This window comes from Ixodes scapularis, unplaced genomic scaffold (assembly GCF_016920785.2).
Source record: "Ixodes scapularis isolate PalLabHiFi unplaced genomic scaffold, ASM1692078v2 ptg000324l_1___fragment_1__unscaffolded, whole genome shotgun sequence".
Classification (NCBI taxonomy): Eukaryota; Metazoa; Arthropoda; class Arachnida; order Ixodida; family Ixodidae; genus Ixodes; species Ixodes scapularis.
In genome coordinates this window covers 589,140-614,704 of record NW_024609966.1, presented here as the reverse complement: position 1 = coordinate 614,704, position 25,565 = coordinate 589,140, and the positions used below count along the sequence as shown (strand labels likewise).

The 25,565-nt window shown below is 45.5% G+C and overlaps 1 protein-coding gene across 1 annotated transcript in view; it reads left to right on the top strand.

Moving 5' to 3' along the window:
• LOC115308697 (spectrin beta chain, non-erythrocytic 1) overlaps positions 1-25,565 on the top strand; it is a 309,133-nt gene that overhangs the window by 243,150 nt on the left and 40,418 nt on the right. Inside the window, exons 48-64 of the mRNA XM_040214208.2 lie at positions 1,676-1,759; positions 3,310-3,428; positions 4,127-4,241; positions 5,153-5,266; positions 7,826-7,947; positions 8,770-8,830; positions 9,245-9,346; positions 10,773-11,039; positions 13,527-13,790; positions 14,627-14,911; positions 15,886-16,011; positions 17,165-17,295; positions 18,952-19,138; positions 20,299-20,499; positions 23,337-23,432; positions 24,073-24,207; positions 24,870-25,052. Of these exons, the coding sequence (XP_040070142.1) occupies positions 1,676-1,759; positions 3,310-3,428; positions 4,127-4,241; positions 5,153-5,266; positions 7,826-7,947; positions 8,770-8,830; positions 9,245-9,346; positions 10,773-11,039; positions 13,527-13,790; positions 14,627-14,911; positions 15,886-16,011; positions 17,165-17,295; positions 18,952-19,138; positions 20,299-20,499; positions 23,337-23,432; positions 24,073-24,207; positions 24,870-25,052 (2,592 nt within the window). The remainder of the gene's footprint in view (positions 1-1,675; positions 1,760-3,309; positions 3,429-4,126; positions 4,242-5,152; positions 5,267-7,825; positions 7,948-8,769; positions 8,831-9,244; positions 9,347-10,772; positions 11,040-13,526; positions 13,791-14,626; positions 14,912-15,885; positions 16,012-17,164; positions 17,296-18,951; positions 19,139-20,298; positions 20,500-23,336; positions 23,433-24,072; positions 24,208-24,869; positions 25,053-25,565) is intronic.

Here is a 25,565-nt window from a genome sequence, read left to right as displayed (position 1 = left end):
GTCGGAAAGCTTCCGCCAAAACTCGTCTAGCACGACGCGCTCTTTCCCGTACGTCCATCCAGTCTCTTGTCCAACAAGACAAAGACTATACGAGGTTGGGCCAGGCCTTTTTGCACCAGTGGTGCATCGAAATGTTGTGCACAGAGACGAAGACACTGGCCAATACCCCTTTGCAAGCGCGAGACTCTGTCGCTTCTACTCCGACCCTCCTCGAGCCACATCGTGCTCGTGTTATGCCTCGGGTTAGTAAAGCTAGTGGCCCTAAGCCTCTCACGGTGTTCCGTCTGTCGTCCACGTAACAACAGCGCACAATTATTTTTCGTGTTAGCGCAGTGGCGCCATAACCGTCACGACAAATAGCTCTTGGACGACAGTTCCACTGCACAGTCGTTAAGTGATTGATGCTCGCTGTCCCTCATCTCCGTGCGAATGCGCTTGGGAGGTGGACGACCTGCAGATGTATCGTCACACGATCAATCTGTCCGCGAACCGGTTTGTCGAGGGAATCAAGTGGCATCGTTGGCGCCATGCCGGCAGTTTTTTGGACGTAAGAATCTGGATAGCAATCGCACTAGGCAGGAAATAAAATATGTGCGTTCCTGCGGGAGCTCGGCAGGTCCGGCGCTTCTGAACGTATGAGCGGGTAAAACCGGAAATCCGAGAATGTATCGACGAGGTTCCACTGCATTTGCCTTTGACTGCGATCGCGTGCATTGTGATCTCGCTACCGCGGACGACAAGAGACCGCACGGGCACGTTGAGTAGCCTTGGAATACTTCCGATATGCCTTTATTTGCAGATCTTTTACACACTGTTTCTTCGCCGTTGACTCTAAGTGATATAAAGTGCGCGTTGATTCAATCTTGCAGATACCGCAAAACCTTCAGTCTAATTATACACGCATGACGGGCTACAGGTGCGTTCTCCTGATGTCTGGTATGTTCCCTCGTCGTAAATGGTCATAAGGGGTAGCGATGCGCTCAGTCAAAGCCAAAAGCAAATGTGCGAACCAGTTTTTGTGTGTGTCGCGCAGCAGACATTCCAGCTTCTTTTGACGAGACATCGCATTATGCAATATGTGTGAAACGCGAGACAAGTAGACATTGTGAGCTTCTATTGCCACAAAGGCTAGCGTTGTTGTTGTCACAAAGGCTAGCATGTCTGGCAAAAATAGTGTACTATTGTGTGCAGTGTACATTTGTTTAGCCCTTGCGGAAATTGTAAATGTACTCGGATAATATGACGAGTTTAAATCTACATACTTTTCACGTTCATATTGAAAACTATATTATAATCGGCCACAGGGTCTCAAAAACAATACAAGTTTAAATGAGACCCGTTGTTGGAAAGCAGGGAACGAAGGGGAATTTATTATGAATCAAAATTGTATTGTTGTCTTCTCTCGACAGATTTGTTGTAACACTTACTTCTTCATACGAAGTCACCACCCCTAAGCGCAGTATGTTTGTGTCATAGTGCATCGAAAGACCTTGCTTATTGGGTCTGTAATAGTATACCTCAAACGTATGAAAATAATGCGCTCGAACATTGTGCAGAGTATAGCTGTACTCAAATATTGTGCCAGGCATAGAGGCACTTAAACATTAGGCAACATATACGTCTTTGGTTGTATAATTATCCTGCAGCCGAATTAAGTGTCAACCTACCTTTTCAGGAACTGATGGTCCAGGCAGGGGACACCGGGGAAGACTACGAGCACTGCCAAGCGCTGCGCAGGAAACTGGACGACGTCGATTCGGTGCGTGATGGTATTCCAATATCCTGGAAACAATGTGCCGTAGAGGAGCTGCAAAAATAATCGGTTATATTATTGTCTAAAATGTATCGTAGTTTAAGTAATATGCGCATATAATTTATCTGGGCGACACCATTTTCTTACGCTGGAAAACAAAGGGAAAGGTGCACGATCAGTCGAGAAGTGCCGACGTGAGTGGCGCGGAACTCCGGAGAGGTGTTGCGAGGGGTCAGTCTCCCACGTTGGAGGATGCATTTCTTAACTTAGCATTTCTAGTCAGCGACAGGTTAAGAGTTGGGGGGAAACTCCTCTTCCCACTTTAGTTGCTGGAGAGGAGGTGGCCTCCTCTCCAGCATTTGCTCTGCTAAAGTGGGGAGAGGAGCTTCCCCTGATTTCTTAAGCAGACTATAGGTAGTACATGTTTTACAGAAAACAATATTTCAGTGACAGTATGGCTCGACGCACACCATAGCCTGTTAATAGTCCATTACAGTTGAACCTCGTTTATTTGTTTTTCGGGGGAGCAAAAGGGAGTGATCTGTGAAAGCCTAGCAATCGTTAACGCTTTTAGGAGCCTCCCTCGTATGGCAATTTATTTTTGCATGGACTCGGACGACTGTGGACTCCTTCCAAATGCAGGGTGTGGCTTCTTTTGTCTTCTCGCAATCGGTTCTGTCTGATTGGTTAATGCCGCAATCTCATTGACTGCAATGAAATCTGTTCACCACTCCCTGCACTTTTTGAGCAGTAACTACTATATTGGATTAAATACCGGTCAATCTTTTTTTTAAACTCATATCAGCCTATCTATAATCGGAACCAGAGAATGTCCACTTATAAGAGGGAGCAAAATTTGCAAGCCCAGGGAGCTGGCCTAAATCCTCCCCCGTGTCGGTTGCAGCACATTGTTCAAAAAGGTAAAGTTCAACGCACGATTATGAATCGCAAACTTCATAGAAATGAATCTAGTCAATAGTCAAAAAAGCAAGCGCCACATACGGAAAATAAATGATCCCTACGGGCATTGCACAGGGCCGTTGATCGTGCCAGCCAGGGTAAGTTGTCTACGAGGCTCTACCACAATTGCACATCTATGTTCCTTTGTGATGCTCTCTTTGAAATGTTTGCATCTGCTTGCTGTGGTTCTTCATGCATCCTTTGATTTTTGCAATTTTTTATATAAACGTTGAGAACGACCCAGGACTGTGCGACCAAAAACCTCTTACATTGGCGCCATCTATCATGTAGTCATGAAACACTTTCAGTGTCTGCCTATTTCCTTCTTCCTTTCATTCTTTTCTTTTGCTCGAATAACTTTTGACAATGTTACGAATGACCAGATCTCATAGATAGTAGTACATACATCTCGCAAATGACGCAAAACCTTCATTCTTGCAAAATTCCAGGGTCACCTTTTAGATGGCACCAGCGTGCCAGTGTGTTCTCTATGTTCTCTCGTCCTAAGAAGTTTTGAAGGGGTGCAAGGTCCTAAGAAAACCATTTGTGTGTGAACGGACCTTTAGCCTTAGCTCGCGGTATCGGTGATCCTGCAGGACATGAGAGTTGACGACGGCCGCATCAAGAACATCAACACCTTGGCAGACAAGCTGATCCGCGAGGGCAGGCCCAACACCAGCGCCACCCAGCAGCGGAGGGAGAAACTAAACCGCAAGTGAGTGGATTCCCCTATGCTGGGTTTGCATTGACGGGTGGTGTTTAGGTCAATTTTCTGTTGCTTTGATGGCCCCAATTTTTTTTTCTTGCTTCCCTCTCAAATTCTCCTCTTTACACAGAAGCGGGTCTCTGAGCTACTCCCTGCAGAAAGGGTCTCCCTCTTTCTGGAATGGGAAGGAGGAATTGTGGAAATGTTTTCTTCTTTCTGGCTGCTTGTCAGCCTTTAACTGGAGCATGTGACGGTGTTCTGTGTCTCAGGCTTAATCATGCGGTGTAATGCAGTAGCCTGCCTAAAAAGACCCAAAGTAAATTCAGCATTAGTCCAAAGGTATATCTTTCTAGATCGGGTGTCAGCTTGCTGAAATACCTTTATTATATTTATTTTTATTATATAGCGATACAGCAAACCCCAGGGCAGTTCAAGCAGGACAGGTACATAGTCAATTAAATTAATGGCACTTTTTTACTCCTTATAGTAAGGTAAAAAGATGTAGCATATTATGCGGCACAGCCAGCACAAAGCAACAACAAAACACATAAGAGAAAAAGAAAGGCACCAGTCTACGCAGAAGCATACGACACCTCAGTCTGCATTTTTGTGAAGATGTCAACTTCACACTAATCTTCTTAAAGTTCAGATCTGTACTTCATTTCGCCGTGCCAACACTGAACGTTTATATTTTGTGTTTTGGGCAGGTGGAAAGCTCTTCAAGGCGCACTCGACAGCTACAGAGCTAAGCTGTCAGCTGCACTTGAGGTGCACGCCTTCAATCGTGATGTCGATGACACATATGACCGGATCAATGAGAAGGTGGGTGCCACTTTGATTGTCACAATCTTTTACCTGTATGGAATAATGACTATGATAGCCTTTTACCATAAAATACCCGGCATGCAATCGTGTCACAATAAGTTGCCCACAAGCCACTTTTGAAACGTATGAAACTTAAGCGAGGGAATGTACGAAGGACCCACCTCGTTAATTGAAACGTATGAAATGTAAGCAAGGGACAAACGAAGGACCCACCTCGTTAACAGGGATGCACCTCCAGATCAAGGCACCCACGCGAAAAGCGGTGAAGCTTGTACTACTGTGGTACCCCTTCTGCATTTTTGCTCCGGGATATAACAAGTGCCAACAAATTTTGGTGGGCACTTGCTTTATATTTTAGTCGTTTTAGCTATTACGATTCTTTTTCCGCAGCTATTGAGAATTATTGTCTGCCAGTCTCATTTATAAAAGATGTTAGATTTACTTGTTTGTGAAGCGACTCATTTCGAGGCAATCAAAACTTTTTGTTACAGTTAGACTTTGCTCAGTGGCATCTGAAGCTATTGAGCCTCAAGCTAGTCGCCTCAGATAATCACAACTCAATCATTTACCTAAGTCGCGTCAATATTTTCCGAGAGCTTAATTGTTTGAATCAACAGAGCCCAACAGTAACTCGGTGTCACGTTTCCCTCTTGCTTGTACCACTCTTGCTACACCTTATATGATGTCATTTCATGCCTGGTTATGCTTAGTTTACTGTATTGATCAGGAGCACCAATAATGCTTGAGTGTTCATTTCTTTACACCTGGAAAGGTTGTGTGGAAATAAATAAAAAATTAAGACCGATAGTGGGGTATAAGTTGTATTAATCTTAGGTTTAGAAATATCCGAGGGTGTCTTTGTCAAGTGGCAGGCCAGGGATGTAATATTTGCCCCCGGTGTGCCGCAGGCGATTGTCATGTCGACCAAAGAAGAAAGCAAGAGCTTGCGGGCTGTGGAATCTCTCCAGCGCAGACAAGACGCGGTCGAGCGGGAGATGACCACCATCGATGCTAAACTCAAGGTCTGTCTACTTTACTCTCACTTGCTGTCACTTTTTCGTCCAAGTTAACTATTACGAGATCAATAATAAATGATTATTGTACCTTCTTGACTTCGTACTCTAGTCCTTTAGAAATCGTAATACAATTGAACCTCGATGTAATGAAACTCTACGTAACGAAATAAACTATAAATCATGATCAAATATAGTTATTTTTAGGGGTGTGCGAATACCGAATAGTAGTTCTCGAATCGAATACCGAATCGAATCAAGAAAAAAAAGCCGAATATCGAATCGAATATCGAATAGTGATTTTATTTGTAGGAATTTTTGAAAGTGTGCTGCGAATGAGACTATTATATGTGCGGAGTATGTGCTTGGTGTAGAATATGCATCTTGTACAGAACAATAGCAAAAATGTAAAAAAAAGTTCTGGTGAAAAAAAAAAAAGCAGTTGCTGTTGGACGTTGGGCACTAAAGATCCAATTTTATGGCGCAAACATTGTCTACCCTAAACGTCACACACAGAAAAAAACAAAAAAAAAGTTACAGCCACGCGTGCCTTTTTTTTTTTTCCTCATTAAAAGCACACCTAACACCGCGACTTTTTTTAAAAAATATTTGTGTATTTCAGAAAAGGGGCATTTTGCGATATTTGGTCTCCATTTTAAGGAAGAAAGAGGACGCCGGGGATTTTATATCCCATAAATATATCCCATAAATAAACAGATAGGTGTTAAATCTGAGTACACAGGCTTAAACAATATAATCTGAAGCAAGAAAACAAAACGTGGTTAGGTGGCGCAAGTCACCGTCCAACTGCCGCTATGCATCCATTTTTCCGTAGTATCTATCCTGTTTTAGAGAGCCTTCATTTAAAAGAGGGAGCAAGCGAAACTGAAATTACGGAGACGGCTCCAGCGCAGATTGGTCGTAAGTGCGCATGTGTTGTGTTGTCGCGTGGAAAGAGGGCGAGCAAACAAAAGAGCGACGACGCCTGCCCTGCCTGCCCTATCACGATCGACACTTTCGTCTTTTCGTCACCTTCTCACAGTTCAAAATTCAAACGCGGCTATTGAACAGTTGGAAACCCTCTCAAATCTAGGCACACTATTTTTCCGTTCCATTTCATTTCGAATCAGAATTTGCGGCTTTCGGCGCTTGCGGTTCCAAAAGAACGACGACGATAACTTGGCTGGTTTCATCGGCGTGGTTAACATAGTTTTCTATGTGTGATCGTGCAGTCGCCGATTTCCGTGAATGCGGCAAGTGTGTTCTACATCGGCGCTTCAATTTGAAACGAGGGGCTTTACTCGTGAAAAGAATTAGGCATGGCGCGGAATTCCGGCTTCCCCCTTTCGGTTGTGATTCAAGGGAAGATTGTGTCACGATTGTGAGTAAATCTGCGTGCTATAAAGTTCGTGGCGTTCGTTAATTTCTTTTTTATAACCTGCGTGTTAGATTTTTGTGGAATGGTAGGACCAAGAGGTGTTTCTCGCATGGTCTGTCTAGTATCACGGCGCTTACATCGGGAGAAAAAACGGCTTTTTTGTCAGCTCCGCGCCGACCGCGCGTCTTTGGCCGAATATATCGAATATTCGAGTGACCGAATACTAGGAATTCGATTCGCGAATCGAATTATTCGGGAACTTTCTATTCGATTCGAATTCGTATATTCGAGTATTCGCACACCCCTAGTTTATTTTAGATAAATTTTTGCGAAGACCGCAACTGCTGCCGGGTTACATCACGGAGACGGGCCTCCCGGCTCCGGCTTGGCCAGCTCGCGGCGAGAGTTTGCCGTTCGTTCGCCACATTCGCGTCTTCAAAACTCGGAGCAATAATTTTGCACATTGCTCAAGTCACTAGTGCAGCCAACCGTAGCCATGCTTCGTCATCTAGAAAAGCCGGAGAGCGTCGACGAGACGGGTTTGTGCACACGCTTCGAGGCATTTGCGGCTGCCGCAGTCATGGATAGTGGTAACAGAAAGTTATTTCATGCATTGAGAAAGTGAAAATACTGCTATCTCTAACTGCAAGGGTTAAAGAACGTTCCCGTTTTATTTGGATGCCTAGAACACCCGACTGCTCGTTTCCTGCAATCTCGAAAACATCAACTGCCTCCACGGGTGTTCGTGGAGGAGGCTGAAGTGATGGTCGCAGCAGCAAAAATGGGAAATCAAGGATTTCATCGGGAACAATGTGCTACGAAACATCCAAGAGGAAGTTTCGTAGCAAATCTTGAGCGTTTAGATTTTCGAAGCACATATCACTATACAATGAGGATCAGGCTGCCTTGAAAATATTCTCTTTGTGCTAGCTACGAAACTTAGTCGTAGCAAAAGTTGAATGTAACAAAGTAAACTGTGAACCTTACCGGCTTCGTTACACTGAGGTTTAACTTTCGTACTATTAACCTCGACGGGACGGATTTATAAAAATTTGTTGGAGGCTTTGTTGTATTACAATTTGCACATTGCATTTTGATGTTCGTCGTTTAGGAGTGTAGTTATCTTTTGGGTTTCTAAAACCTCGCTAGTGTTGCGTCGTGACTGATTGTGGGGTTTGCTGTTTTGGCAGGACCACGAAGCCAATTGCGAACGCCTGATGAAGAAGCACGGAGAACTGGCGGCGCCAATTCGTTCCAAAGTGTCGGACGTCCAGGAGAACTGGAAGCGGCTCATGACGCTATGTAGCGAAAGGTGACGGCTCTCCCGTACCAGTGCGACATTGACCGTGAAACTGTAGTGGAAAGGAGAAATGATAGAAGTAGATGGCTTGAACATTGCATCACGACACTTCTGTGTTGTACACTCACTAACGCAGAATGCGTATATGTATGTAAAACATATAAAATAGCGCAAAAAAGTCAAGGACAAGATGTATACAGGACAGGTGCTAACTTTCAACTAGTTTTATTCAGAAAAAGTAAACATATATATATGTATGCGCTGGTTTTTCCCAAGGAACTGTCACACTCGATTGCCGCACTCGACTGTAACTCTGGATTGTTACGCATAGATTGAAGTCATAGATGCACTTTAAAACACGGATGCGAGAATATTCCTGATGAGGATTGAATGGGGACCAAGTGATTCCCAGCCAGATACTGCTATACTGACTAAGCTAATCGGAGCAGGTGCGTGGGGACAGCTAACAGTTGCTTTATAAAGTAAAAAAATTACACTAGCTTGCTTGTGCTGACAACGACCAGAAGACAGAATGGGCCAAGCTACGTATGAACTGCGTGGGTTGTGCATGCTGTCTGTGTGTGTGATGGGGCTGATGTGTGTAAGGCTAGTACAACCACACACTTCATGTGTGTGGTAGCTCAGCACATTTTGTGACCCCGATCTTTGTCGCCATGTTCAAGTTAACGTAACTCTCTTTGTCACTGCTCCCTTTTCATCCCAGCCTCAGAGTCAATGTCACTATGTTTATACTGTAGAGCATGTTCTCTTGCCAAGAGGTTTTCCAAAGGAGCGCAGATTCATGGCGTGTTTCTCTCCTGCTTGCTTGCTCAGGAAGCAAACCCTGGACAGTGCCTACCAGTTGCACAAGTTCCTGACAGAACTCAAGGCTCTTGTAAGTTGATTTTTTTTTAAGGCTAATGTGCAGTTGCAACACTTCAATCTTGGCCGTTAGTGTTCGGAAATATTTTGAGGCACTTAGGAAATGCAAATAATCTTGTGCATTGAAAACCAAACTGAGAATTGATGCACTGTTATTAGCAGAAAGGGGTGTTTTATTGAAGCAATAAAGTGCAGCCTTGTTGGATATGTTTTTCAGTCGACCTTCAGGTCTTCTGATCTGTATATTGTATTGTATACATGTTTGCAAGTACGGCCTATGGCCGTATTTGCAAATGTGTACATGCAGTTGCGTTAAGAAAGAGCAATTGGAAGCGAAAGGCGTATTGGTGCATATTTTCAGTTGCTTTGCCACTGCATTCCTACAAACCTGTCTCAGTGAGCTGTATGTTTGTTGCCAATGGTGCAGGAGGCATGGGTGAACGACCTGATTGAGCGGATGAAGTCTGGAGGACTGGGTTCCAACATGCAAGAGGCCGAGTCCCTTTTGGAGTTGCATCAAGAGCACAAGGTCTGTTTCCTTCCCACTTGGATGAGCAGCTATGGAGCCACTGGGCTCACTCAACTGAGATTGGTGGCCATTTGAGCCCTGTCACTAAACTGGGTGGACCCTAAGAACTTGTTTTCTGTTATGTACGGGTCTACAGATAGGCCTCATTTTTCGCACCTCCTATCAAAAGCTAGGTCATAAGACGATTCTGGAAGTAAAGTGGAAACTCAGATTCTGCGTGCAATTGTACTTCTTTCCCTAAACAGTGTTTTGCCAATATGTATATCTGTTCTTTTTATATGTATATTATATACAGGGTGTCCCGATAACTTGCAACAAATTTTACACAAAAACGAAGCGCTCTGTGGGGATGGAACCAACTGTATGTCACTAGCAAGCATCTTAGGAAAGTGCATGAAATGTTTTAGTGTGCCTAGTTATTTCAATAATTAAGACTAATTAGCTAATTTTTTAATTATTCGTTAACCCTTTCATGGTCACTGACGTACCTGTATGTCAGCGCGGGTGCATCCCGCATGGTTGCTGATGTACACGTACGTGTGCGACTGCTCACTCAAAAATTCCCGCCTCTGTTTGAACGGGCGCGTTCGCGGGGACGTGCTGCCATCTGATAGGGTTGTAGGGAACTAGAACCACATAACTCTGGGTGTGTTTGTTTTGGCGCGACTTTTTAAAATTGCAAAACTGGACGCTCTGTGCAAGTGATACTTTTGAGATGGCCGCGCCTGCCGGCTGCTCCAGAGGTAGCTTAGCGGAGATTGAAGCGATGGCTCTTCGGGTTCAGACTTTGAACCCTTCTCAAACTCTGGGTCTGATGACAGCTCGACGAACAACTGGAATCGGAGTCGGAGTACGGAGTCCGACACACGGCTGCACCGTCTGCTAGGCCGTCTCAGGAAGCGGGCGCATCAAAGTTTTAGTTCTTTTTGTTTTGTTCAGCCTCCAGTGAGCGTGCCGCTGATGTTTTGAAGCTTGTGTACTATTTAAGTCTTACATTTTTTTATGCGACAATAAACTAGTGTAGTCTCTTTGCTATCGCAACGAGTAAAAAGCCCGACCTCAGGGGCGCGTCTTTGGACAAGAAATGCAACCATGAAAGGGTTAAGGGCCGAGGTGTGAATTGAAAATTTGTAGAGTGCATTGAGAAACACCCAGATAAGGTGTTTTCTACCTGATACACTTTGCGCACTTCTTTTTATTAGCCTTAAAAGAAAGCCCGCAAATTATGATCAAAGACCACGTGACGATGCGCCGCGCCTCGTGCTTGCAGCACTTTAAGACGTGTTCTGAAGGAACAAAGTCCATCTTATCACTGGCACACTGTCCGTACCGTGCAATATTTGAAATCACATGCACAACTCGTGGACCTCTGTCTGGAAACTGCGGTTAGACGGAAGTGGCCCGATGACCTGCTTGGGGTGCGCAGGCGGAGATGGAGGGGCGCCAGGAGGCCTTTGAGCGGCTGCAGGCATTCGGGGCCAAGCTGCTGCGGGAGAAGCACGGGGCCTCGGACGTGGTGGAGGAGGGCCTGGGGCGCCTGGCGGCCCTGCGGCGGGCCCTGGGGGCGGCCTGGCAGGAGAGGGCTCGGCTCCTTCGCCAGGGCCGGGACCTGCAGCTCTTCCGGGAGCAGGCCAAGCAGGCCGAGGCCTGGCTCTCCGCCAAGGAGGCCGTGCTCAACAACGAGGATCTGGGCGTGAGTACACCTACACACTCTGGCGGCCCTCAGTTGTCTCTGCACTCCGGTGTACAGCCACGGAGCATTGAGGCGTCGTCGAAGGTTGTCTTTCACATCATTCGAGGGGGATGGTGGGAATTGCCTTTCGTAGGCAAAAACTTCTGAAATTTTTTTAATAAAACATGTTACAGTTGGGGTGCCGCAGTTTCGGAGTTTATTTTTTCTAAAATACAAAGGGTACTTTTTGGTGCTTTCTTTTCCTGTCGGAGTTCATTTTTAATAGATTCAAAATTTTCCTAAATTTGCAGTTTAATTTTGCTACCTTCCCACTATTTCAAAATTTAAAATAAAAAAGAATGCTGCGTTTTTGCAGTGCCTTGCTGCACACTACATCGTAGTGCAATGGCACGTCGACTTTTCTTTTATGAAGGCGACATTCCGCCAAATAAATGACAACGAACCTTCCCTCCCTCAGTCATAGCAAACGCCTTGCTTCTCTGTCTCTTGCCTAACACTGCCTCGTCTCTTCTGGCGTCTCATTGGCACGGCGAACACGCTGAGCCTCAGTGAGCTGCCGCTTCTTTTTAGCAACGTTCTCTTCGCTCCTGTCTTTTCTCTCACGAGGCCATATGAAGACCACCGTTGCTCTTCCAGGAAGTGTACGACTTCCATCGTAGACTCCTTTGTAAAGTGTGCCCTCTGTTGGAATCTGTAGAATCCCTGCTCGATAGCAGACGCCAGCGCGAGTTCCTTGCATTTGGTTATGCCTCGGCTGCACGAGTCCTCTTGCAGCGGTAGCAAAAGTTGCAGCTACTCTTTTGCACTACTTGCACGTTCTATGGTGTCGGTTGGCGAAGGAAATGTTGTCGCATTTAATAAACGTTGCATCGTGAGCCTCCCCCTGGGCACAGTGGTCGAGCGTTGGATTCGCAATCTTTCGGTCGTGGGTTCGATTCCCTTCTGTTGTTGTTCGAAATTTTGTTCTCTCTTCCCAATTTACCCACTCGCCACTCTCCCGTGCATGCGTGTTCGTTTCGCATTACAGAACAAAATTTTATCGATGGGGCTGCCGAAAGAAATGTTAACACATTTAAAATAAATGGTATCCAAATGCAAACGTACCCCAATATTCACTATATTTCTTTAACTGGATTTGGAATTTAGGCACCTTTGCCATTCGAAGTTCTTATTGTTTCACGACGAAACTTGCAAAAAGGTGTTGCTCAAATAAATGTTGATAGGTACTTCAAACCACTAAACACCTGAACGTCGTCGTTAGAAAGCGTAGAAACTCCAGTTGCCCCGCCTGTCTTCCATGAAAGTTATGGGTTCATATTTTTTCTTGTTATAAAACATGACCCCACCTCCTCTAAGAAGCACAAGGGTAGTTTGGTCTAAACTGAAACCAGAACGGTGGCTTTTGCCGTGGCCCAGAAGTGCAATGACTTGTGATTCCGAATGAAGCTTGGTTCGGGACAAGGTATGTGGTAAACCTCTTTTAGTCACTAGTTCCAAATTGGAAAGAAAACTAAACTTACCTCACCTTGGGACAACTGACCCTGTATCCTTCAAATTTTTTATCCGAATTGACCAAAATTTTTTTGTTGAGCGTTTTTCAGGTTTTATTGAGTTTATCGTCAACGCAGAACCCTAGCTATTGGGCTTCAAGCACCGTCCTGTAACACAGATATCTGTATTGAAGATTCTTGAGTACCCATTCTCAAAAAATGGCACTGTGACATGAAATCTCTCCGGTACACAAAGTGCCAAAGAAAACATAGAAGCACTCCACTTTGAACCGTGGTTCCTCTAATCGTGAATCCAGTGTCGTATCGACTGCGCCAACAATGCACAGAGGAAGAGGGACTTTGAAAATCGAGCAGGACTGCTCAATTTTGCAGCGAAGCTGTCTATGTCTAGGTTCTGGCAGATCGTCTCCGGGATCAGACCGAGTGTAAACCAACAATTTTGTGCAGTTACTGCTGCAGACGCCGGCGCCGCACACGCGCACCTTCCCCATGCGCGCAATTTCTCACCCCCCTGATGTTGCGCAATGCTGCGCGCTCTTTGGCAACCACCTGCCAAAGGTTGCGCCCCTGTCGTTATCAGTCGGACTTCAGACTTCACGTGGGTCGCAACCATGTTGTACGTTCCGAGGAGCATCGGCGTGCCCAGAAGCGAGAATGGGCATGCCGCCCTTGTGAAACTGCCGTTGCCGCTGCTCCCAGCCCGGCATACCAAATCCCACCAGTGCACCAGCTTCGCTGCAGACTTCCCTCTTCGTGGGGCGGAAGGGCTCTCAATTTGTTCTGTTTTAAATATGTTTGATTCATTACCATTTCTTCGATTCAGGATTTAGAAAATGTATTCGGGTCGCATTTTGATGGTCTTGCGTGCCTTACGAGGTTCATGCTTCTGGCGTGCCATCTGCCCTCGCCTCTCACAAGCACGGACATCCAGCCCTAACCCACTCCTCCGGTCCCTTGGCGGCCTCTCCTTGCGCAGGACTCCGTGTCGAGCGTGGACGCCCTGATGAAGAAGCACGCCCAGTTTGAGCAGACGATGAAGGCTCAGGGGGAGCGGCTCAGCCAGCTGGAGGAGTTTTCCCGGAGCCTGGTGGAGGGCGGCCACTACGACGGGCCCGCCATCCAAGCCCAGTGTCAGGCCCTGTGCTCCAGGAGAGAGCGGCTCAGGGAAAACGCCCGCCTCAAGCACAAGCGCCTCGGCGAGTCGCGCCAGCTCCAGCGTTTCCTGCGCAACGTCTACGAGGTGAGCGCCTTTCTTCCGGGGGTGGCCAAAGGGAGGCACAACCCAGTGGGAATAGAGTTTATTCCTCGGGCTGATACACTAAATTTTGACACGCGCAAATATTGTAAACGACTTAGCTTTCGCTATTGCCTAATTTTTGTGTTCTAAAAATATTGCGCAAAATTATCGCACGAATATATTACCCCCTCAGGTAACTAATGCATTGTGTACTACTACCAATTGAAAAATTCTATGCCTGCACAATATTCCCGAAACACGCACTTCAGAAAATTCTCAAAATATTTAGACCGCCTAAATAAAGCTGTTTACACTATTCGAGACATGCAAATAGTGATTTGAGTACTATAGAAACTCGCTGGTACGTACTTCCAATTGCCACGCTATAAAGAAGGTGCAATCCAGGAAAGCTTGACAGCCGATAATGCTCTCGGGAGGCCCAAAATAAGAATGGAAGCACCAATCGTAAAATTTATTTCCAATCCGATGTTGCCTGTTGCGACTTCTTTTATGCCTATGTAATGTTGTCTAGAACTTTCTGGACAGAAACACACGGTATGTTCCCAGATTTTACTCTAACACGTTCTCGAAGGGCGTCAAAGGGCAAAATGAAGACCGTAGGCCGGCGCAATTTGAACTTTGCAGCTTTGCGCGCGAGCTACGTGCAACACCAACTCGGCCACGCAGGCAACAACACGTCGCCTCGCCTACGCTTCATTCTTCTCGCTTCTCCAACTTCCCTCACGCGCAGCTTGGACCGACACCGGTCCAGCGTGCCGTCCAGGAAGATAGAGGTTTGTGTCGCCCACAATGGGGCCTAACCCGGCCCCTCGGTGCAGGTGGAGGCGTGGCTGAACGAGAAGCTGCAGGTGGCGTGCGACGAAAACTACCGAGACCCCGTGAACCTGCCGAGCAAGACCAAGAAGCACGCGGCCTTCGAGGCGGAGGTGCAGGCCAACCGGGGCCGCGTGGAGGCCGTGGCCGAGGAGGGCCAGCGCCTGCTGCAGGGGGACCACTACGCGGCCCCGCAGATCGCAGCACGCCTCGAGTCTACCGAGAAGCTCTGGGCGCAGTTGCTGGAGCAGACGCGGCTCAAGAAGGAGCGCCTGCAGGACTCCTATCAGGTTGGGCTCAAACTTCCCGGGTCGGCCAGTGAAATACTGAACGTGCTCTCGCATCGCAGCGAGCGCCCACCCCAATCTTTGGAAACGATCGAAAGAGAAGCGAGGGATGCGTCGTGCACTCCGGCAAACTTTTTGACCCACTGGGCTAATTGAGGTGCTCCTCCGTGTCTGTCGCTTCTCCAGGAAGCCGGTGTAAAGCGACCATGCTTTACATGCATGTGCTAGTGCAAGGCAGTGATGCTCGATGCAAGAGCACCGACAAGAAGCGGGCTCGATGAGACCGGCGCAGGTGCTTTAAAAATTGGGAGTCCTGGCAGATTCTTCCGCTGCTTACCCACCATTCTGTAGGATTGAACGAGGGGCCACCCTACCGTGTGCCCCTTCTTTTTTTTCTGGTGTCGAACAAGCCCTATCCTAATTTTTTTGAGAAACTTGAGGATGGACACTTGCTCAGTATTTTACTGTAATTCTAACTGCAGTCTGGGTCAGTACTATGTCATTGGTGTCACTTTGCATTACTTTAATTGATCGATTCTAATTATGTTTGTTTATTTGGTATCCACGTTGCATTTTGGTTTTTAGTCGGAGAGGGGGTGGTTACCTAACAAGAAATAGAGGAGCACCGATTCGAGTCTCGTCTCTATTTCCGTTCTAAATTTGGAATATTTTCACGTCCCTAATATATAATAGTTCTGTCATTATTCCTGGGCTCTATTCTGCTGATTTGCATTAGGTTGTTTCACAGTGATGATTTTTCATTCTGAGGGCATTTGAACCTCCAATAATCTGTCATTAAATTTTCATGGGGGGATGATTTACACTGGCATGTCCCTGCACTCACTGTGTTCCCAAAGAAATGCATACGTTGCAATGAACTATGGTCACAGCTGAATGTTTAGGTTGGCACAGCTGCACACAGTTGTCGGAAATGCGACCCAGAGGTTGAACCGCTTCAACAGAGGGCCTCTCCACAGGCACTGCTGTTCAACTGGATGCTGGACGACCTGCAGACGTGGATGGACGACGTCGAGACGCAGCTCCAGTCAGAGGATCACGGGAAAGACCTCACATCAGTCCAAAACCTGCTGAAAAAACAGCAGGTACAGAAACACTTTTTACAGTGATAGCTGTTGTAGTTTCTTCCCACTACTGGAAATGACGTTCATTGTTGATGTTGTAGTTGTAGCTGTTGTCGTTGTTTATGTTGTAGCTGGCATTGTAAGATGTCAGTCTTCAATGTTGCCAAATCCTTAAAAAAATATTGCCCGCACTCTGCGGGAATCGAACCTGGGTCCGCTGCATGCGAAGCGGAAGTGGGGGCACTAACACTGAGCTATGCTGCAGCGTTACCAACCTGTTCTATACTTAGGGTTTTTGTACTACCTGATGCCCACTGCACATGTTCTTTGGAAAAACAAATAGCCCATAACAAAATGTTATCGTAGCACTGTCAGTGCTAAGAGCTCGTGCCAGGAGACACACTTTCACACACTCCAGGACAAAAAAGAAACAAAAGCGTCGGACCAGGCAAATTTTTTCGGTCATGCACCAGTCACCTAGCTGTGTTTGAAGATTTGTGTTTGTCCTTTGTCTCCCTTGCTCCCCTTCTCTAGGGATTATTTTTGTCATTCTTGTCCAACTCGCTTGCACCTTTGCATTAATTGCATTATCACTATATCAGTATATCGAATGCTTATACTACCAACATTACAGCTTTACCACTGCCTTTGCTGTTAAACAATAATACTCCTGTTCGAGATTTCAATAGAAACGGGATATCAGAAATGTTATATACACATTAAAAATTTTAAATGCTGACATGTTTCTTGATACAGATGTATGAATTCAATATAAAAAGTTATTAATAGTGAAAAGTTTGGTACTTTCATATTGTGAGTAGCTCTGTACCTGGAATGCTTAATATTCAAATACAGATTGAAGTTGCATAATCACAATGTCTAACCTCTTTATTTGTCAGTTGACTCAACTTTTTAGGGGTGATTTTATTGCATGTGCACACGCTTATAGTTCTTGCAATCTCTGCCTTTGGCCCTTTCTGGTATTATTGTGCTTCTCCTCATCTCCATGTAACTTTTTGTTTTCCTTTCACTTTCTCGTCATGCATATGTTTTGTACTTCGTATCGCAGCAGCGTTAGCTATGTAGAACCAACTAGTCTAAACCCAAGTTCAAGCTTGGTATTATCTAAGTCCATTACACATAATGAGAACAAATCTTTTTTTAATCTTTCCAGCTGCTTGAGACGGACATCACCAACCACGCAGAGATGATGGAGCAGGTGAAGGAGCAGACGGCAAATTTTGAAAAGAACAACCACTTCCTCAAGGATGAGATTCAGGAGAGAGCGGACAGCATTGTCAAAAGGTGACAAAAATTTTCCACATGGCACTCACCTCATAGCCCAGGATTGTGCAGTTGTTGAATCTTCTAAACTTTAGCCCGATACAATTGTATAGTGTATGAGTAAAAAGACATCTATTCTTTCGCATGTTTCTCTTACAACTTCGCTACCCATTTATCAATATTGCGAGACCATAACAAAAAAATTGCGTCGCTTAGACGTTCTGTCAAATCCAGTGAAAGTGTGATAGCACTTGACCGGTTTTTTTGATGAGCGGCAATTTCTATCGGAAGTTAGAGAATATATTTCTTGACTAAATTTAGCGGGGAAATTGTCGACTGCACCGTTCACATCATTGTCCACTTCCAGAACTGCGTGCATTCAGGTCATAGTAGTTGCAACTGCGGAGAAACCGTCAGTTGGAGCAGCATGTTCTCAACTCTATGGGGTTGGAAGGTTTGCTTATTAACAGGTGCAATTCGGCCTTCTTTGGTCACGATTACGGGTTGACTCCTCATTTTAAAAGCAAGTTCGGCGGAGAAATACAGACATTAAAAAAGTATAATATATGTAAGGCATAAAATATTAGCAGCTGTAATTTGATCTCTCAATAAAACTGTCACATGCAGAATTGAATTTTATGAAGAACCCAGCGGATAGTGACGTCCAGTCTCGGCCTTTATGGTACGCGTCGCTGTGTCTTTGACCGTCACCACATCCTCCTTTTTTACCTTTTCTATATTTCTCTCGTCGCCTTCTAAGCTTTTGACAGCTAGCAAAGCCTTTCCGAAGTGTGTGCAAGATCTCAGTGTCTCCTCTTCTGCACCTTATGTTTTATTTTTAACGCAGAAGGTGTTTTATTAGCCGATTTCCACGCACTTCCTTAATGTTTGGATGCAACAGCCGGCTTTATTGGCCGGCTGTAGCGGCCAGTTGTAACGAAGAACCAACACCGAAAAACGTTACACCCATAGGGAGCCAAATAAGTTGAGATTGTGAGTCAAGTGCTTTGCCGACTGAGCTATCCGGGGTCGGTAATACGGACCATGCAAGAGAGAGTTCATTTGCGCGACACGTAAATGAGTCAGTAGCTAAGATCATACAATGATCTAGTTGGTTATACATTACACAAATAAAGGTGGGGCAAAAGACGAGGACAAGTAGAAGAACACAGAGAAGTGGACAAGCGCTTCACGGCCTTTCCAGTCACGTAGCACCATCTCGCAGCGTGTGCAAGAAATTGAAGCAAATCTCAGATAGACGGCACCGTTTAGACACTCTTCTCTTGTTCCTGGAAGGCACGTCTTGTGCTTATCAGTTTTTGTCAACACGATCGAACTCGTAAAATTCTCTCGTTGTTTTCGCCCCCCAACGTTCTTGAGAGCTGGCCAACTCCCACTGTTGTAGAAGAGGCTCTCGAAGTGACGCTTCGAAATTTGAGCTTTCTTCCATAAGAATGCAATTCTGCAGTGCGTTCGTAAAGATTTTGTTGTTTGGCTCTACGGGCAAACGAGGGCATTTGCGAACACTGAAAACACCATCCCAGAGCCCAGAGGCTCCTCGGACACCCACCTGAGAACCAGTTTTGCAAGTAATAGGGCCGCCGAGGGAACGTGTGACCCGGGTCTCCGTCAGTTTCGTCGTCGGAGCCATGTGACGCGGTGGTGGCGTCCCCGCAGGTACACGTCGCTGCACGAGCCCCTGCAGATCCGCAGGGAGAACCTGGAGGAGGCCCTGCAGCTGCAGCAGTTCCTGCGAGACGTGGACGACGAGATGTCCTGGATCCGGGAGAAGGAGTCCCTGGCCAGCTCGGCCGACCTGGGCTCCAGCCTCTCTTCCGTCCAGAGCCTGCAGAAGAAGCACCAGGTGGGGCCCTCTCTGTGTTGTGTTGTAGAAAGTTTTAATCCAGAACACGCTAACTGTAGAGAATGAACTAGGACCTTCTAGATTAGCAACAATGGTAGAAGGAACTAGGACGGCGGGGTAACACCTATCTAAAAGGCCCCTTCACACGGCACCGTTATGCTTACTTTGCATCATGTTACAGGAGCTTACGTCTGCTTACTTGAAGAGTCGCCGGTTATCCAACCTTGATAAGAAGCGTAGCAACGAGGGGTAGCTTTGCATGCGACGTACGAAGCGCAGATCTCTCGGCGACTCGTAACATGATATAGTAAAAATATAAGCAAATGCTCCTGTTTGAATGGGCGTTTAAGGGGGGACACTGGCTAGAGGTTGAACTTCTGAACTACTCATGTGATTGGAATGAAATTTGCAGGGGAGATTTAACTTCAGATGTAGGTGTACTGTGCTAACTTTCAGCTCCCTAGGACAATTTTACATACCTGCATAAGATGTGTCACTCTTAGTTAAGAAATCTGTGATATGTAAATGAAGCTACTAAGCATCATTTGAACTGCTTGAATATAAAGTGGGGGATGTGGGACTTGGGGCTATCTAGTTTTTATAAATAAAATTTATATATTTAAGGAATAGTGATTACCTCAAAATATGAGATGCATATCTGTCCTGTGTCACTTTTTGAAAACAGTTTTTTCTCATTGAGGACTTTAACTTAAAACAAAATAAAGTAGATAGCCCGATTCCCCAGTAAATTTCAGTTCAGAAACATCTTGATTGTGGTATCAGAATAATTTTACCTTCGAACGAAAGATTCCTTCGTATGAAATTTGCAGCAAAAAGCGGAACTGAGAAAAATGCATTTAAACATTGAACTCCTTTACTTTGTTACTGTCTCACAATGTGGTGAAAATATTTTATATCAGCGTAACTATTTGGCGCAGGGTTATGAAATTTAGTGTAAGGGTGTATAATTAGTTTCTAAAACCGAAAACCTCAATATTAATATAAAAATTATTGAAACTTAGGCCCATGTCCCCCCTTAAAAGTGATGGACTATTTTGTCGCAATTGACACGATCATCTTGTGCACAGGCACAGTGTTTATGACAACTTTGTCACGAGATGGAAAGAACGAAAGGAGGCAACATTGTGTGTACGTGACAGGGCCTGGAGGCGGAGATCCAGGCTCACGAGCCCCTGGTGGCGTCGGTGGGCAGCAAGGGCCGCCAGATGATGCGCAGCGGACACTTTGCGGCCTCCGAGGTGGAGCAGCGCCTGGCCGAGCTGCAGACCTTTTGGGGACGGCTCAAGGACGCGGCCAGCGTCCGCAGGCTCCGCCTCCTCGACGCACTCGAGTCGCACACCGTAAGTTTCTGTTCTAAATGCGACGGCATTTACAGGGCCACCAAAGAGCGAGATTGTCTGCGTCTGCCCATAAGCGACTCGACGGCGCGTCCGCTCTTTGGTTCAAACCTGGGGGAGAAGGCGAGCTCGTGGGGCGAGGGGAGGGCTGCCACGATAGATGAAACGTGTTTCAACAGTTGAAGCGCATTTCAACCGCAAAATAAGTGGCTAAGTCTTTCTTGTAACAAATATTATCCCTCTCAGATTGTTTAGTCATTGGGAATGAAGCTTTTGCAAATGCCAAGATCGGCCTCGACGGAGACTGTGCCAGACGGGCGCTGTGCTGGAGCGAGGAGCAGCAGTCCCCTACTCCTCACTAAGTCTACGGAAGCCACGCGGCTTGTTGTTTGCTCGACGCGATGTAACAGAAAGCCAACTTGGATTCTGGCAAACAAAAATTTTTTTGGATCAAAGTGATGTAATTTCAATTGCGATACACTGGTACTAGAATGCAATTATTAATGCTGAACTCCAATGAGCAATTGTGTGGTGGGCTACCATCCGTCTACGTTTGCCTATGTGCAAACTCCGACATGTTGGGAACCGGAATAAGAGTGCCCCGGCAATCTTTCTGCCTCATTTGGCAATGCCTGCAGTTTTATACATTTATGAGAAGTCGCATATTTAAAAATGTGAGCAGTGTATTTGGTCGTGACATGACGTTGTGAAGTTAAATTGGCCATTCAGAACTGAAATTTCTGTGGCCAACCGGTACCCAAGATGCATCGCATGGCACCTCGCTGCTAGGGTCACTTGGATTTTGGAAGAAGTCTATATTGAAAAAACATTTCAGTTAGGAACATACTGAAGAGATTCTGTCATAATGCCTGGGATTTTGAGGTATCGCCACAATAATGCAACCAGCAAACGCTCGAAAAAGGTAACTTTCATCCTATCTGCATTTCAGGAAGTACGAGCAGTGCCTGATCAGAGCTGCAGTCTTTACTATCTCGTTCATTAGCCGACGATAAAGCTTCACCTCCTTTGCGGAGAGCAAGTCGTCTCTTTCTTGAGCATTGACGTCAGAAATGCACCAAGCTCTGATTAGCTCTGATTCAAGGACAGTGGGTAGAGCTTAAAGCAAGCTGTCTTAAAGTCTACCCACTATCCTTCATTCAGAACCAGTCAGAGCTCGGCGGTCTGACGTCACGAACAACCCCTGCAAAAAAATCCGACAAACTTGCGCTCCGCATAGCCTGGAGAAAGAGCTGCAAAGAGAGCGAGACTGCAAGAAACTATGTGAACAGGCAGGGTTTGTGCTGTGTGTTCATTTTCGTAGCTTCTGCTGATCGAGAGAAACTAAATTGTAATTCTTTAAACAGCAATAGCTGTGAAGGGCTTTTCCCACCAGTGAACATGAAGTTCATTGTAGTCGTTAATGTTGTCGTCATATTAATAAAGTGTAGGGACTTCGTCATCGATATTGCTAAATACTCGAAAAAGATTGCCCGCCGCCCTTAGAATTCAATCCCGGGTTCACCGCCTGTAAAACGGGCGCGTTACCTCGGAGCTACGCCACAGCTTTGACAATCCTCTTCATATACGGTATTTGTGAAACAAGCATGCGCGTGCAAGTCTCGTGTAGTGCCCGCTAGATGGCCACAGTTGCTGCGACGTCGTGATAGAAAGTTCTTTGTCATTCTTAATTCATTTCGAATTTAATCGGAGTTAATTTTGAAATGAAAAGCTTCAGCTGGGTGTCGCGAGCCGCCGCCCAATTGAAAGGGTTCGGCCGCAACTTGAAGCTGGCTATCCGAACGCGCTTCTTATATCAGTATGCGAAAAGATCTGCAAGAATTTGAAGTGTGGTCCGGGAAACATACAACAAACAAAAAAGAAGCCGCGAAGCCCCATAGTAGTGGCACCATATCTTCATGGCATCACCCACAGGCTAAAGAAGATAGCAAGCTGGCAAGGGGTATGTGTATGTTTCGTGCCGAACAAGGCATATTCCATGTGTGGCAAAGTCAACAAGGTACAAAACACACACAAGAAACAATCCAACATAGCACACGAGATAAAGTACGGCCAATGCAAAAAAAGGTCATCTATAAGATTCCCATGACGTGCGGGAAATGTTATATAGGCCAAACAGGACGCTGTATAAATGATAGAACAAGAAAACATGCCGCATCTTTAAGAACCTTAACAGCAGCAGGACACCTAGCAGCTCACTGCCAAACGTGCGAATAATATGAAGCAAGACTACATGAAGTTGACATTGTGGGAATAAACAGAAACCAACTCATGCGTAAATTGCTAGAAGTCCTAGCCATCAAGGACAAGGGGAAGGTATGGGTCAGTGCCCCTTCAGGTGCACTGCACCACATGGAGGAAGTGTTCTTGCGGGGAGCCACGGCGTCCAGGCAAGGATAAAAGAAAGAAGATTGTGCAACTGCCTTATCCCAAAAAAAGCAGAAATCGGAAGTGGCTTAAAGAAAAAAAAAAAGGAAATGAATTATGCGATAAAAAATAAAAATAAAATCTTAATTATTCGAAAAGAGAAAAAGAGGAACATTAAACAGCTGCATGTCCAGCAGTGTGAATGGTGTTTTTTGTGTCTGTGTGATGTTTGTTCAGCTGGCACATCGAAAGGAGAGTACCGCTTTATTTTAATTTTGTAGTAGTATCTCAAATCATGGGGCTTCGATTTTTCTCGAGGGCCACCAAGAAAGTGGTGGTAGAATATTTACAGAAAGGCCTGTTTGCATTTAACTGTTGATAGAATATTTACGGAGGGGCCTGTTTGCATTTTGAGATTTGTGTACATCCTCACGGTTCGTCTCTCTTGAACCCAGTTTTACAGTGAGGCCACAGAGGCAGAGGCGTGGATGAAGGAGAAGCTGCCTCTGGTGACCAGTGCGGATCTCGGAAAAGACGAAGACTCTGTGCTGGTGAGCATCTCACTGGGGCCCTGTGCTGTTTGCACCTTTGTGCTGTTCACACTCTTTTTCCGCATGAAGGGAAGTAAAAGCCTGAAGCTTACGTCTACTAGAGGTAAAAGCTGAAACATTGGATAATGTTTGCATACTTTGGACATGAAAGGAAGTTGAGGATAAAGAATTTAACAAAATTATTGCTGTCTGCACCGTTTCATTGGCTTACAAATTGCAGAAAATTGCCTCCATTCAGATGTTTGCAGAGGATCTCAGAATGTACAAACGTTTCAACTTTCCCAAGAGGCTTTGATTGAGAATAAAACTTTTTTTTGAGCGTGCAGTACTTGGATATAATTTCATTTATTGTTCTTAGCTACAGTGAAGCCTCTCTTTGGTGAATTCTACAAAATTGTGGTTGTAGTGAAGCAAAGTTGAATTACTATACCTATAGCAGTGGCACAGGCATTTGACATGCTAATATGTTCAACATACTAAGATAGCAAAGATTTTTCCTGAAAAAACTAGTGCATGACGGTTTGACATATTTATTAGGGGTTTTACCGAACATGATTGTTAAATGAAAATGTCGGAACCATCTGTGGAAAAACCAGTAATGGCTTTTTATGTCGAGTGTAATCAACCGCTCTGTTGGCAGGCTCTTGCCAAGAAGCTGGATGGAATCGATCGGGACGTGGAAGGCTTCAGCACCAACATCTCCCGCCTGATGAAGCAGAGCAAGCAGCTGGTGGACAGAGGCCACTTCGACAGTGGGAACATTGACGAGAAAATGGTGGGAGCTTCAATTGAATGACGGGCAATGAAGGAGCATCCGAGAGCCGCCTAATAGAGTAAAGCCTTGTTAAAACGCAGTAATAAAAACCGCGGGCGCCGCTGTTCGCGCGCTTGTGGCTGTAATCTCAGCAGCGCGGATGACAACGATAATTTATAAAAAAACTAAAAAAAAAGAGAATTAGACGCGTAAAAAAATACTTTCTTTATCGATAAAAAAAGTACTGTAAAACCCTTCATGTTCGCGAGCTCTTTATTTTGGCAAATTTCGGGAATTGAAAAATTCGCTATATTTAAGAGCATGTGTGCGGCCAATTCATGAAAAATTGGGCCACGAAAATGAAGGGTTGTACAGTATATCTTACAACAACAACAACAACAAAAAAAAACAACATAAAATAGGACAGCAAAAAAAAAAAAAAGAGCAAAGCAAAAACAGCATACGAGGTCCGTGGGCCTTTGTACCACTTAAATGTGGCAGTGCCAAAGCAGACACTGGATCCTCGGCAGTCATCCGAAGCAAACGGACGTTACGTAAGGTCAACGAGCTTGAGAACTCCTGTTCTACACAATTGTCGGTAGTTCCGTTCCTTGTTTGGTGTTGAACAGGGTTGCTCGCAGGAGACACATATTTCCCCACTTTGGGCGTGTCTTTTCCCACAGAGGGAGCTGCAAGAAATCTATGTGGCATTGAAGAAGCACATTGCCGAGCGTCGCTACAAGCTTGCTGAGAGCGCCAAGTTCTACGCGTTCCTGAGGGAGACGGACGAGGTGCAGCACTGGATCCAGGTGCAGACGGCCATCGCAGGCTCCGAGGACTACGGCAACGACCTTGAGCGGGTCGAAGTGAGTCTTCTTTTTTTCTCCAGTGAACCCCGCCATTCTTTTTCTGCGCTATAGTCCACATCCAGTGTATAGTCCGAAGGGGGAAATTTTGGCTAAAAAGATTTTTTTCAGATAGTCTACACCTGGAGCATTCTTTATTGGCTTATAAAGAAACTTGTATCATACAGAAAGCATTGTTAACATACTCTGTCATTTCAAAAATTTCTTGTATTCCGTCGTAACGAACGATCTAGAAAAACGTCCTCGTACGGTCCGTGCACCCACAGATAGTCCACGCAATGTAAAATTTAAAATTCTTGACATGTATAGTCTGTAGACTATAGTTAGGAAAACATGGTACAGTCACTAAGTCTTTGACTTAAGCCTAAAACGTCGCTTCGAGCAGAAAAACAAAATATCTATACTTTTGAACGTGTTAACCTTTGGAGTCCACATTCTCAACCCACCTCCACATCCTCAACCCACTTCAAAACCCCAGTTATGCATCGCCAGTTTATGCGACGTCTTGCATTT